Source organism: Vipera berus (assembly GCF_964194415.1).
Source record: "Vipera berus genome assembly, chromosome: 2".
NCBI lineage: Eukaryota > Metazoa > Chordata > Lepidosauria > Squamata > Viperidae > Vipera > Vipera berus.
In genome coordinates this window covers 104,458,725-104,473,225 of record NC_138203.1, presented here as the reverse complement: position 1 = coordinate 104,473,225, position 14,501 = coordinate 104,458,725, and the positions used below count along the sequence as shown (strand labels likewise).

Genomic DNA, 14,501 nt, shown 5'->3' with positions numbered 1-14,501 from the left:
AACACAGTTTCCTTGCATTTCCTCTGAAGCTTCAGGGCAGGTACTTTCCCATGAATAGCACTTCACATCTCATCCTGTCTATTCCTTCCTGGGATTCTTCCTCTGCACCCTCACCTGTCTTCTAGTCCACAGTTGCTCCAAGGGCTGATTTTGCCACTCTCTCTCCAGTTGGTTAGTTATGTTAAAAAATATATTTTGCCCTGAAAAGAAACTGAAAGAAGAACAAGGAAGGGAGCAGAGCAATGAATATATGGTACTTTGAGCATTCCTTAGTTAGCCATCTAGAGAAGATGGGAGCATTGTATGGGGAAATAGATGGTCTTCAAAATGCCTAGCAATTTTTATATTCTACGATTTGTTGAACATTGCAAAAACGTTGCCATGCAGGACTTCAATTTCCCCCTTTGAAGGATGAAAGAGAAAAATATGAAACTCAGAAATACTTTGTACTGCATATTAAAAGAAAAAGGCACTGAATTAATTAATTGGGGCATAAACTTTAATAGGCAGGAGTCCATTTTTACTGATTGATGAAGTATCCAATGAAATAAGCAGACCTGATGCATGCAAAAACCAAGTATGGAGATAAATTATGATTGTCAAGTACTTGTATAACACTTTTAACTCTTTGCTATTATCTGCTACTAATCTGATTTTTTTTAAATAGTTCAGACCTGAAAGTCAAGGGAGCTACAAATGCAACTGAATTCCAGGGGTATGGAAAAAAATTGATGTGGAAATGGACTGTCTGTAATGCCACAGATTTTACAATTTTAACAAAATATTAGATTTACTGAGGCTTCAAACACATCGTAGCTAAGCCAGAAATAAATAATATTTGCTTCTGAATCCTGCTTATGTCATGGGATTGCTGATATCTGAAGCTAGTTTTGAGTTGGTGCACAATTCTCTTATGGAAGTGCTTATATATTTCCCAGAATTCCTAAAAAAATTAATCAAATACTTTGTCCCACAGGGATTCTAGCACCCTGGACTTTGTCTGATAGCTAACAGAAAAATATATGTACATATATCTTCATGACTAAAACAGAAAGGCTGGCAATTCCACATAACAACCACTAGACTCACACCAATCCCTGTTAATGAATGTGTATCCTTGTCCTCTGAAATAGGAGTTGGGTTGGCTTTACCACTTCATTGGTTGAAGAGTTGCCTATGAGGAGTCCAAAGGACTGTAATAAGCAGCTAAGAAACAGTGCTGCTAACCTAAGTATTCTCTCTTATTACCTAGGTCCTCTCCCTAAAAAGAGAACTAATGAGGCTGCAGTATTCTGTTCCGGATAGCCTGGGCAGAGTAAAAGATTTAGCCCCTCTGATTAATGTGAACCGCCTTACATTTACCAACAAAGAGTTTAACTGCTTCTGGAGGCTCATGATCACCAGCTCTCCTCTTTTCTATCTGAGCTGTTTTGGCTCTGACAGCTTTCGTTGCAGGAGTGGAGAGGGAGTTATCACTGGGTGTTTAAGTATGAAGTCTAGTAGCAAAATAGCTATAAGAATTACAAGATTACAACTATTAGGACTTTATTCTCCTATAATTGTTACAGGGATGGGAAGTTGCATGTACAAACTGACTTTTCTCAGTTCCATTACAACATTTCTTACCTGTATATCAGATACACACACAGACAAGCTTAATAAGACTCCTGCCAAAACCTTATAATGTATATACAGGATCCAATCTGGGTTGGTCCCCGGGACCAGAGGTTTAGTCTTCCAAGCTTTCAGACTCATGCTGGAGCCCATCCTCAGGGAACCTCTCCTCTCCCTGGTCACTCTCTTAACATAATTTAAATATTTAAAAATAAATTAAATATTCCATATATTAAATACTACAAATAGAATAGCCCAAAGCACACATTCTGATAAAGAGAAACCCCCTGAGGATGGGCTCCAGCACCAGTCCAAAAAGCTCAGAAGAGTAAACCTCTGGTCCTGGTGACCAACCCAGATTCGATCCTGAAACATTATCCTGGGACACATTTATTTGCCTTTAATGTATGTACAGCATAAATTGTGTTTGTCACCATTTGTCAAAACTATGTTGAGCTATGGAAGAGTGGCAAGAGCAGGGCAGGGTTGGGTGGTGGTAGGGACAATGTATTTTAGCTGCCAAAAATGCTAAAAGTATGGTCTCAGGACCAGGTATTGCCCCAGTGGCACTGACATTATCCAGCCTTCAGATCTCTGTTCATCTTAAATTTGCTACCCCATGTACATATTGTTTGGGGATAAATGGAACATACTATTAACAGTAATTTTTAATGTCTATGTGCTATATTAAATTTAATAAACCAGTATTTTTTTAAAAAAATATATCATCAGTATATATGGTATAGTGTAAATTACTAGAATAAGAAAAAGTGGTAGATAGGATAAAAACAAGTTCCTTTAAGTCAGGGAATAAACGGATATAATGAGCAAAGATGCTATCCAGCTAGCAATGTTATCAATTTTCTTTATTTAATAGCACTGAAATGCATAGCAGTACTAGAGATTTTTGTATCTAGCATTCCATGCGTGTTAAATATCAACAGGGTATGGGACATTTTGAAAGATAACATAAAACATTGAGGGTGAATAAGGAAACTTCAGTTATATTTAAAATAAGACCTTGAATTTACATTTCAGTTTTTTCTTGGAATACTTGTATAGACATTTATAAAAGATAATAATGTTTGACAAGAAGTGTTTACAAAACAGTATGCTTAAAATGCTGTTGTGGGATGTCTCTTGTGTACATAGAAATAATCATGAACAGTTTTTATTAGCCACTTACAGAAAAGTTTTAAAACTGAAGTGGACCGATTTCTTTTCCATGACTAGACATAGAAAAGTAGAATGAGTATCCAAGAAATGTTCCTATGGGTGTCTGTGGCTGAAGATTATTTTAGGTTGATACTGTATTTGCATATACAGTAATCATTACATCTATTTATCCCTTTACAGATCCCATTTCATATACTTTCTCCATATCCCTGTGCTATCAAACCGTCAGAAACAATTGTGGAAAGGTGAAATCTGTCTTGAGGCCTTTATAGCAGTCAGACAATAAGGTGTGATTTCCCATGTATAGGAAGGAGTCTACGAAAGATTATGGGATGTGCAGAGTCTGCATCATTTAAAGGAGGAATGGAGATTCCTGGCAGGCTTTGCGAAAGTATTATGGGATAGACTATTGGCCCTATGCCCCCAGTGGTTATTATGGTCTGTGTGTTCAGTAGGGGGGATGGGAAACATTTATTATTACGGGGTTTTGGGGTTGCTGTCTGTAGGAAGGTGCTGGTCCAGAGGGGTCCCTGGGTGCCTTAGACCAGAGTCTTCTTTTCTTGCTGCTTTTACTTGTCAGGGGAAGAAGAGTGTGACAGTGATTATTATGGGCTGCAGGAAGGGAGATCAAGATGCAGTAAGTGCGAACATTGTAGGCTGTGGCTAAGAGTTGCTGGTAATATTATGGGATGTCTCACTGGCCAGAGACTATTATGGGATGCCTGGTTAAGGGGGAGGAGAGAGAGAGAGAGGAAAATGGTTGATATTATGGGATGTCCTGGGTGTGCCTATTATGGGATGTCATGGGGGCTCCCAGAATATTTCAGTGAGGCAGGGCTGGATGCAAAGGGGAGGAGGGCTTGTTCTGGGATACCAGACTTGGCAGCCAGCGTGCACTTATTATGGGATATGCCAGGGAAGGAGTGAGTGGGGAGAGATTACTGTGGGTGGGTTGGAAGAGCCAGGCAAGGGGATGAGGGTAGGTAATGGTGAATATTATGGGATGTTCAGGGCAGTGAGCTGGTGCCTGGGGGGGGGGAAGAAAGAAGAGAATGTGACTATTATGGGATGCCTCCATGGGGGGAAGGGTGACTATTGTGTGTATGAGTAAGGGCGAGTATTATGGGATGTTTCCGCATGGGGGGAGCGTGTATTACTGGACGGTCCCCCTGCAGGGACTATTATGGGATGTTTTGGAAAGGGGAGGGGAGCGGTTATTATGGGATGCAGAGCCGGGTTCCGAGCGGGTACTTTAGTGGGCAGAGAAGTATTATGGGATGCCTCAGTTGAGGAGGGGGTTACTGAGGTGACGGAGGTGGGACTCGTCTCCAAGGCACCGGGGGCATATTATGGGATGGAGGCGGGAGTGCGTGGGGGGGGGAAACAGGGGGAGGAGCTTGGCTGGGGCTTTTTTTTTCCCCTTTAAGAGGCGGCGCTGGAGCCGGAGCCATTTTCCCTTCAGCGGCGTCGAGAAATAAGAAGCCGGGGCGCCCGGAGTCGGGTGAGGGCGGGATGGAAGGCGAGGCCGGGGCGGGTGGACGCCGGAGGGACTGGGGGGGGGGCAGCGGCAGGCCTCCGGGACTCGGCTGCTGCGCTTTTCCCCTCTCCGGAGACCGCCGCCCGGCGCGCCTGAAGGAGGCGGGGTGCCTCGCCTGGGCTACCCGCCCCTCCGCGAGCCCCCCTCGTGGCCCCGAACCAGCCTGGGGGGGGGACTGAGGGGGCTCCCCGCGCTGTCTACCGCGCGACCCCGGCTGGCGCACGTGTCCGGGGAGCGCTTTGGGGCGCCGCTGCTCCCCGGCCGCGCTTCTTCTCCCTCCGCGTCCCGAGCGGGGAAAGCGGCCTTTCCTCGCCATCTTCCAGACCCGGCCTTGATTCCCGTCCCCGCCTCCCTCCCTCCGTCTCTCTTTCCCCCCCCCCCGCCGCCTCCGCTTACCCTGCTTGATTTCTGCCTTCGTGCCCACCCCCATTTCCCAAGGGGAAGCAAGTTTGCTTGCTTTCCTTTGAGCTGACTGTGCCTTTTGTTTGCTATTTTTCCTTAAAACGATCCCTTGGTATATTTTCCCTGCAGCTGGACCTACTGGTCATCACCGAAATGTAAACCTTAGGGGGGTCTTTTTTTTTTAAACGAGCAAAAAGGAAGCCCTCCCTCGGATAGTTTTCTCTTTTAGAAAGTATAGCCAGGTTATTCCAGACATTCGCCTTCTTGCCCACAGGCTCCATCCCAAAAAGAACTGGAAAACCCAAAGTCGAAGTTCCTGTCAATCTACTTAGAATGAAATAATTGCCTTGAATTAATTTAGCGTTGCCCTCAGGACCACTTTGGATGGGTGCTTGGGCCAAGTTGTTCATTTATTTGGCTGTCCCTGCTGCTGACTTTTTCTTGATATTCTACGGTGTCGGACAATTTGGGCCATCTGACAACTTAGTATAAAAGTGTTGTGACTTTTAAGTCTTATTGCTTGCTCTTCTCTCTTCATGTAGCATATTACTGCCATTATTAATACAAAAGTGCCAAGATAGCACAAGTTGCTTGAATCCCAGAAGCCCTCTTAATCAGAGGACATGGCATCGGGCATAGGATCCCCATCGCCCTGCTCTGCTGGCAGTGATGAGGAGGAGATGGAGATCCTGTTGAACAACAGTATTCATCAACATCAAGGTACACAGAAATGCTGTGATAGGAGGTTTTCTTAAGGCAAGAAATAAAACAATATGAACTAGAAGTAGCGACAAATTCATCCTTTTTATATGGGACCAGAAACACCACAATGCTCCAGATTTATTATAGGGCTGACATGGAAGTAATAAGTTACTCTTCATCTAATATTTGATACTTTATAATAACAACACCGTGTATCAGTAATTAAAACATAGAAGTAAAAATTTGAGGTTTTCCTCACAGTATAAAAATGACATGAAATGTCTACTTGATTGCAGATGAAACTCTGGTTATAACTACTGCTAATATTTGGCATGTCTTCCTTCTGTATCCATTGCTTCCTGAAGAAGTTGTGTTCTGCTGTGTTTGGGAAGAGCATATTGTAGATTTCAGATATTCTGAATTAATAGTTTGTCATTTTTTAATGTATGTGAAAATGGGAAAATTTTCACAACAAGGTTTTGTTTATTAGTCCAAATATGTATTACAGAAAGTGTGTCTCAAGTCTTACTACATCCGTTTTCCAAAACCTACATGGTTTATTTCATTAGTTGATGTGTAGAAGGTACCTTGCATGGATATTAAGCGAGGTGGGACATGGAAGATATGGGTAATGATTCCTATGAAAACAAACATTTCACCTTCAAAGAGTGAATCTAAGAGACAAGTGCCTGACTTTCTTTCTATTGCCCACTTGAAAGTTCAGTATTTCTGTATACAAAGTGATCTATGCTTTGGGTAAATTGTATGACCCACTTTTGTTCCCAGCCACACCTAGCGTAGCTTACTTTGCAACTGCTCACCTTAGTCCTGCTCTATGAATTGAATACGGCCAACCTTACAGTGAAAAGTTATGAGTAATGGGTTTTGGTCACCTTTTAATTGTTTTCAGAAAACTTGTTTCTGAGATTAGTTATTTTTTGGAGTAACCATCCTTTTTTTTAAGAGTCATTGCTTTTGAAGTGCCTATAGTAGTTGAACCAATTGGATATTACCTCATTTTTTACCCTAAGAAGGCCAGCTCTTCTCTCTTCCAAAATTCAAGAGGGAAGTGAATATTTAATGTTATTTCGTGTTAATCAGCTGAAAAGTAAGATAGCTATCTCTTTATTACTCTTGGTGAGTGTCAGTTTGCCTAGGAAAAGGGGTGAAAAGAACACTTGGTCTAGAATACTTGGGTTTAGTTTAAGTTAAGAAATGTTTGTAGTAAGAAGGATTGGGAAGAATGGATGTAATAAAAAAATATTTCTGGCACAAGATATATTTTCTGGTTTGGGAATACAGGACTCCACCCAGAAGTTTCCCTCTGCTTCTTGTCCTTCGGTTGCAGCAACTGCTTTGACCTGTGGCTTCCCTCATCCTGCCCGGTGCCTGTGGTTAGGAGGCCATTTTCCTTGGAGGGAGAACTAGTGACTCTAGCTGCGTGTAATGGGCGGGGGTGGCTGGTGAAGGGGGAGGGGAAGAAGAATGACTGGGTTACTGTGGATCCTGTCACAAAGGAAGCTGGTTACTGACTGTGCCCCTACGTGCTTTGGGAAGTGGGAGATTGGGAGAACGAGTGGAATTGCGTGGAATTGCGGTGTTTTCGAATGAGGAATGATGTGTTCAATTTGTGTTTGAAAGAGAGGGTAAGGGAGAAGGAATGAGTTACAGCTTGCATTTACATTGAGAAGATGTGACTATGAACTGGAAAAGTACCGGTATCTGAATAAACACCTAATGATTGAAACAGAGGTTCTGTTTCTTCTTTTCTGACACTTGCTGAATTGGATACCTGAACAGTAAGTGCTAGCTAGGTAGGATGGGGGAGTTCAGGCAGTTTCCTATCAAGTTTGCTGTGAGGGGTAAAAGTTTCAGAGTAAGTAGAGGCAAGAAGGATAATAATTCAGTAGCTACTTCATATGATGTTTTTCTTGTTCATGAAGGACTGTTGTTTTGATTCTTAGACATAGATAATGGATGCAAAAAGCCAATTGGCTGTATTGTAGGGGTTAATTCTCTGGAGTAAAGAGTATTTCTTTAATCATTTTTTATTCTGGATTTGGAAACAGATTTATAAATAAGTTAGTGTCTGTTCTGTTACACCAGTTTGACTTAGAAAAAATGAGAATAGAAATTGCTTCTTTTAATGAAAGTTTTGTATGTGTAATTTTTAACAGGTGATTGCATCTGTCCATTTTTTTTAAAAAAACCTTCATTGCCTATGTTTAACTGATACATTAGTCGAGTTCTTTGAATGTTACATTTTATTTATGAAATATATTACTAGCACAGGTAGCCCTTGACTTATGACCACAATTAAGCCCAACATTTCCATTGCTAAGCAAGTTGTTAAGTTAGTTTGCCCTATTTTACGATCTTTTTTGCCACAGTTATTAAGTGAATCACTGCAGTTAAGTGAATCATGTCATTAAGCGAATCTGGCTTCTCTATTGCCTTCGCTTGTCAGAAGCCAGCTGGGAAGGTTACAAATGGTGATCACATGACCATAGGACAATGCAAGTGCCATAAATATATGTCAGTAGCCAAGAGTTCCAAATTTTGATCCTGTGACCATGGGGATGCTGCAATGATCGTAAGTGGGCAAACTGGCCATAAGTCGCTTTTTTCCCCAATGCCATTGCAACTTCAAACAGTCACTGAACAAATGGTTGTAAGTCGAAGACTATATTTCATAGTGGGGAGAAACTCAAACTACAAAGAGTTTAGGAAAAAAACAGTTTAAAAATTAGAAAAGTTACTGGCTTCTCTAATTTAAAGAATGGTTTGAAAGAACGGACAGGCAGCTTCAGGTAAGTACAGGTAGGGTGTAATCTAGGAGAAGAATATGATGTCACGTTTGAGTTTTAGAAAATGCTTATCTCTTGCTGGTTGTGATACTTACCTCAGAGCCTGAAGAAGAGCCAGAAGAAGAACTGTTATCTGAGGCAGAGTTGCCAAAAATCAAGAAAAAGAAGAAGCCCAAGAAGCTGAAAGAACCTAAGATACCCAAGCTCAGTAAGCGTCAGAAAAAAGAGGTAAGAAAACAGAGAGTCGTCTTTGCACGTGTGGTGATCGTAAGGGGTTGAAGAGAGAAAAGGAGTTTTTTTTCTGAATAGATGGGACTTCATGTTGATGGTAGAAAGCCTGATGTTTTTTGTGAAAGAACAAGGGTTTTTGACTCTCGCTTTATCTTAAATTTTTCCACCTGCCTCCATTCCAGCTTGGAGATAGCTCTGGCGAAGGAAATGAATTTGTCGAGGAAGAGGAGGAGGTGCTGTTACGCTCAGATAGTGAAGGAAGTGACTATACTCCTGGCAAAAAGAAAAAGAAAAAACTTGGGCCTAAGAAAGAGAAGAAGAACAAAACCAAGCGTAAGGAGGAAGAGGAAGAAGAAGATGAAGATGATGATTCTAAGGTGAGTCTGAAACATTCTGCTAAAATTGTTTAGTTTGAGATTATACTGGCATGGACTACCAACAGTTACAGTTAAAAGATTATCGTTCTGCTTCCTGAACTTTGTAGTCCTGGTGTCGGTCTTGTCTTTTTCCTTTGCTCGGTTTCTCATGTGGTACTTCTTTGGTAAAATGCTTTTTTGTGACTGAAAAAAGAGTTTTCAATTTGAGATTTGGTCTCTGATAATACTACCTTCTGTATCCTCCTTTTATCAGGAGCCTAAGTCCTCTGCCCAGCTTTTAGAAGACTGGGGCATGGAAGATATTGATCATGTTTTCACAGAAGAAGATTATCGCACTCTAACAAATTATAAGGCTTTCAGCCAGTTTGTCAGGTATGAGTCTGTTTCGTCCCTTATGTCTCAGTAATACTGCATTAAATTATGCATAACTAAGTAGTTTTAATAAAGCACGAACTGTGAACTGGAAATCTAAATAGTTGTTTAAACTGCTTAAAAAAGGACAGCTGTTCTTTCTGTGCCTCAGTACCTCACCTGCAAAGCAGGTTCATTATACTGTTCAGCTGCAAAAGTAATAAGCAATGCTGGTAACTTATGCACTGTTACGGTATATTTTCCGTACATTATTGCAATATCTTATGCCTGAGGATTTAGTATTATAGATGTTGAGAACCCTACAAATTGGTTCAGTATTGCCTATAAGAGAAAAAAAATAGTGTTAGTAGAAATGTTTTTCTGTTTTGATTGTGTTAGTATCTCATATTTTGGGGAGAACATAGCCAGTACACAGAAAATAGTCTTGTTTGGTGTGATTATGAAGTGATTATTTAAATTCCACTCAGTCAAACGTGACCTACTAGTGCTCTTTCTTTTTTCTTCCCATAGGCCGCTTATTGCTGCAAAGAATCCTAAAATTGCTGTCTCAAAAATGATGATGGTTCTGGGGGCCAAATGGAGAGAGTTCAGCACAAATAATCCCTTCAAAGGGAGTTCTGGAGCATCAGTGGCAGCGGCTGCTGCCGCCGCCGTAGCTGTTGTAGAGAGCATGGTAACTAATGTGGATGCTGTTCTTCCTCAGCCCCCTGTTGAAGTGCCACTTCGAAAGGCCAAGACCAAAGAAGGAAAAGGTGAGGGGAAGATGTAGCCGTAGAGGTTCTTTTTTTATAATATGGCTGGCAACCGTAATTTTTTAAATGTTGTGAGTATACTGAGTGTAGTGCTCTAGAGCTAGGTGCCTATTTAACTGGGTGGTGCTATCTTCTAGGCCCCAATGCGCGAAAAAAACCCAAGGCTAGTCCTCGTGTCCCTGACATCAAAAAACCCAAAACCAAGAAGGTGGCACCTTTAAAAATCAAACTCGGAGGATTTGGCTCCAAGCGTAAAAGATCATCTGTGAGTTTGTTTACTTTTCTTTCTGGTACTTGGGTGTAGAGAGTAGAGTCTACTACTTCAGGCAGTAGCTTCCTTCAGCCTTCACGAGAGTTATATTGGGAAGAGGTGGTTAATGTCACGTCTGCATACCTAACGTATTTGTTCTTCTTCAGAGCGAGGAGGATGATTTGGATGTTGAATCAGACTTTGATGACGCAAGTATCAATAGCTATTCTGTGTCGGATGGCTCTACCAGTCGCAGCAGCCGCAGCCGTAAAAAATTAAAAGCAGGAAAGAGGAAAAAGAAAGGTACTGAACTCTGATTAAAGTGAGCTCCAAGAAGTACAGGATTCAAGAATAGGATGGGTTTATGTGCTTGAGGAGGGAAACTGCCTCAGATCCATAAAAGAGAACTTGCTGCTGTCAGTCTTGAAAAAGAATCAAACTGAAAGATTCTGGAATGAAGTCCTATGGAGAATATAACAACAACAAAAAATCTTAAATCACTAGTGGGATTCAAACTGCCATCTCTACAGCTGTTAGTTATCCGAATTTTCAATTGTAAATCTTTTATCTAGCTAATTCTCTGATATAAGTCTGAACTACATTTATTTTGCTTAAAGAGCCTAGCTACTTGATCGCTTTTGAACGCTTTGAACGCTATTGCCTCCATTAGGAGAAGAAGATTCAACTGCAACAGTGGATGGCTATGAGACCGATCATCAGGACTACTGTGAGGTGTGCCAGCAAGGGGGAGAGATCATCCTCTGTGATACTTGTCCTCGTGCTTATCACATGGTTTGTCTGGATCCAGATATGGAAAAAGCACCAGAGGGCAAGTGGAGCTGCCCCCATTGTGTGAGTTTGGCTTGTAGAAGACTGGGAAAGAGGTGAATGCTCGCTAGAACTTAACAGCACTTGGAGCTAACAGTTTGCTTCTCCTTTAGGAAAAAGAAGGTATCCAGTGGGAGGCCAAAGAAGATAACTCTGAGGGTGAGGAAACTATGGAGGATGTTGTGGGGGATGCAGAGGAAGAAGATGATCACCACATGGAGTTCTGTCGTGTCTGCAAAGATGGTGGAGAGCTTCTCTGCTGTGATGCCTGCCCTTCATCTTATCACATACACTGTTTGAATCCCCCTTTGCCAGAAATCCCCAATGGCGAATGGCTTTGTCCACGCTGTACTGTGAGTTCTTAAAATAGTTTGTAACTAGTGTAAAATGTAGCATAGAGTTTATTGTGGGAACGGTGACTTTAGGAGGTTAAAGATGTTTTATGAACTTTTATTCCTGAAGAGAAGTATGTGAGCGTGCTTTTGAATAATTTGTTGTAGACATCCTGTGTTTTATTAAAAAATGAGCCATGAATGTCTTTGTGAACAGATTGATAATTAAGTAGGAAATACTGTTCTACCCTGGGTAGGAGCTACTAGATCAGGGAGTGGAAGGAGCTATGATAAAAATAACTAGACGTTGAGGCCAGAGTTTTCAGATGTTAGCAGAAAATCTTAAGTCTATTTGCTAATGGAATTTTATCAAATCAAAAAATCTTAATGAGGAATTTGGTAGCTTAAAAGAAATATCTGGACCATGCAGTATTAAAACAGAATATATATTGGCACTTAGGCCACCATCATAAAAAGTTCACACATACGCAAAACATTTTCTGCTTGTTTGTATGAACCACTCTTGGATTAACTAAAATGGTTCACTAGTTATAAGCTATCCTGATTTTTTCTCCACTTGCCAGTTTCTAATGGTCCAAATACTGGAATTCTGCTTTTATGCTGTACAAGACAAGTTGTTATGAAGTGTCCATCTTGAGATTGGTTAAAAGGATCTGTAAGCCAAGCTATGATACCTACATATTAGACAGTTGTCCTTCTGTTCTGGCTATTGAAGATGCCTAATATACAAAGTAAAATACTGTGGTTCTCATTGTGGTCTATTTTTGATTATTAATACTGAAAAGGAATATGGAATGTATTTCATAGTTTAATACTTTGGGATAGAATATAGATGTGTGGATCTTGTCCTTCTAATAGAGATATAATGAAAGTATTGGGAAGCTTTAGCAAATGCTAGAGGACCCAGAGCAAAGAATTTCTAATGCCTTTACACATCTTTAGTGCCCACCTCTGAAAGGCAAAGTGCAGAAAATCTTGACATGGAAATGGGGACAGCCTCCATTACCAACTCCAGTGCCACGGCCCGCTGATGCAGATCCAAATGCACCTTCTCCTAAGCCTCTGGAGGGAAGACCTGAGAGGCAGTTTTTTGTCAAGTGGCAGGGGATGTCCTACTGGCACTGTTCCTGGGTTTCCGAGCTGCAGGTAAGTAAAAGCTGATCTTTCAACTGATCAGGGAAAGGAAACTGGCTGACCATGTTCAAATGACGTGTAATCTGCTTGTATCCCAGCTGGAACTGCATTGCCAAGTAATGTTCCGCAATTACCAACGTAAAAATGATATGGATGAGCCACCTTCAGGAGACTTTGTGGGAGAAGAAGAGAAGAGTCGCAAACGGAAGAACAAGGATCCCAAGTTTGCAGAGATGGAAGAACGGTTTTATCGATATGGAATTAAACCAGAATGGATGATGATCCATCGAATTCTCAATCATAGGTTAGGAAGATAAGGAACTATTATTTGGAAAATAAACCTGTACATGATTATTGTGAAAGTAGCAAAGGGTGAACATGCTTATTTGGTAGCCATTACTGCTGATATCTCAATTCTTTTAGTTAGAAATCAATCTACTTTTGCAAAACTCTCAGATTGTGCGTATCTTAATTTAATTTTTAATTTTATTGAATTTATATACCGCCCTTTCCCGTAGGACTCAGAATATGCACTTGGGATAAACTATTAGTGGATGCCTATTGTTTTTCCATTCTTTAACTAGTGGATTTCCAGAAAGGGGGCGGGGGAGATTAAGCTAAATCTGCTTCTCTGGACTAGGTTTATTTAGAAGGTTATGTTGGTTGCCCTCTGTTTTTCTTCCAGTGTGGATAAGAAGGGGAATGTTCATTATCTTATTAAATGGAGAGATCTACCATATGACCAAGCTTCTTGGGAAAATGAAGAGGCAGAGATACAGGATTATGATATCTATAAACAGGCATACTGGAACCACAGGTAAGAATATGAACTGAACAGTAAATTTATAAGGGAAACAGAGGGAAAAAAATTCCTATTAAATTGATACTGTTAAGGAAACTGTAATTATCTGGAATTTATCTAGCCTACTTTCTGAAAGAGTAGGAAAACCTGTATTTTATTTTCCATATATTTGCTATAGCTCAATTTGTTTGGGTTTCTTCCTGAACAGGGAGTTGATGAGAGGTGAAGAAGGAAGACCGGGGAAAAAAATAAAGAAAGTGAAATTACGGAAACTAGAGAGACCACCTGAAACACCCACAGTGGATGTAAGTTAATGGATTGGTGCAACCTTATGGCCATACAGTTTTCATATTCAGTTTGGAGGATAATATTTTAGTGGGCTTTTTTATATATATTTTTATAGAAGAAACAAATGATTTGGCCATCATATTCTTTTTATAATTTCTTTGTTTTATGTGGCAATTTAGTACTATCAGAAGTATGTTAAGCTAAGCAAAGCAGAACATTATCTCTGATTGGATATAGTGATATGTATTAGGTGTCTAACAGCACCTATCAGCCTCCAAGTAGCAGCCTCTTTTCCAAGGTTACTTGACTGTCATCTGCAACTGAAGTATGGTATTGGGAAATGGCTTTGTTTGAGTTGCAGACAAATGCTGTGGATGTTCTTCTGAAGTCTCTTTATGCCTTTGAATCTGAAGCAGAACCCCAATAATACATAGGTTTGCTTTAAAGAGATGCTTCAGTTAAACAGCTCTAGACCTTGTTAAAGAATTACCATTCTGTTTGCCAAAGTTGAAATAATTTTTCTAACCTCAGCAGTTCTATGAGTATCCACTCTGGTCATAGCAAGGCATCATACTATATAATTATATTGAGTGTTCTATACACAATAAATCTTATTAAGTTCAGGGATGAGCATAATAGGTGGTGTCTATGAATTGATATGCAAGTGTAAGTACCGCTTTATACTGCATCCCAAAGATTCATTTTCACGAGGCAACTGGACTTTCTTGTTTTTCTTTGAAGACGTTTAGTTTTTCACCCAAGCAGCTTCTTCAGCTCTGACTGGATGGTGGGGGAATGGAAGGATTTATACTTGCAGACAGCTTGTCATTTGCATTCTTTTAGAGAGTCGTTGATGCCACCTGGAGGCTTATCTGT

At 40.7% G+C, this 14,501-nt stretch overlaps 1 protein-coding gene across 2 annotated transcripts in view; it reads left to right on the top strand.

Moving 5' to 3' along the window:
• The first annotated feature begins 4,218 nt into the window (after nt 1-4,218).
• The window catches only part of CHD4 (chromodomain helicase DNA binding protein 4), a 36,021-nt gene continuing 25,738 nt past the window's right edge, over nt 4,219-14,501 (top strand). For both annotated transcript variants that reach the window (XM_081319396.1, XM_081319395.1), the window contains exons 1-14: nt 4,219-4,291; nt 5,272-5,449; nt 8,339-8,466; nt 8,652-8,846; nt 9,100-9,218; nt 9,729-9,970; nt 10,108-10,235; nt 10,388-10,523; nt 10,891-11,072; nt 11,162-11,401; nt 12,344-12,547; nt 12,634-12,839; nt 13,221-13,352; nt 13,546-13,642. In XM_081319396.1, the coding sequence (XP_081175522.1) occupies nt 5,353-5,449; nt 8,339-8,466; nt 8,652-8,846; nt 9,100-9,218; nt 9,729-9,970; nt 10,108-10,235; nt 10,388-10,523; nt 10,891-11,072; nt 11,162-11,401; nt 12,344-12,547; nt 12,634-12,839; nt 13,221-13,352; nt 13,546-13,642 (2,106 nt within the window). In that variant the 5' untranslated portion in view covers nt 4,219-4,291; nt 5,272-5,352. The remainder of the gene's footprint in view (nt 4,292-5,271; nt 5,450-8,338; nt 8,467-8,651; nt 8,847-9,099; nt 9,219-9,728; nt 9,971-10,107; nt 10,236-10,387; nt 10,524-10,890; nt 11,073-11,161; nt 11,402-12,343; nt 12,548-12,633; nt 12,840-13,220; nt 13,353-13,545; nt 13,643-14,501) is intronic.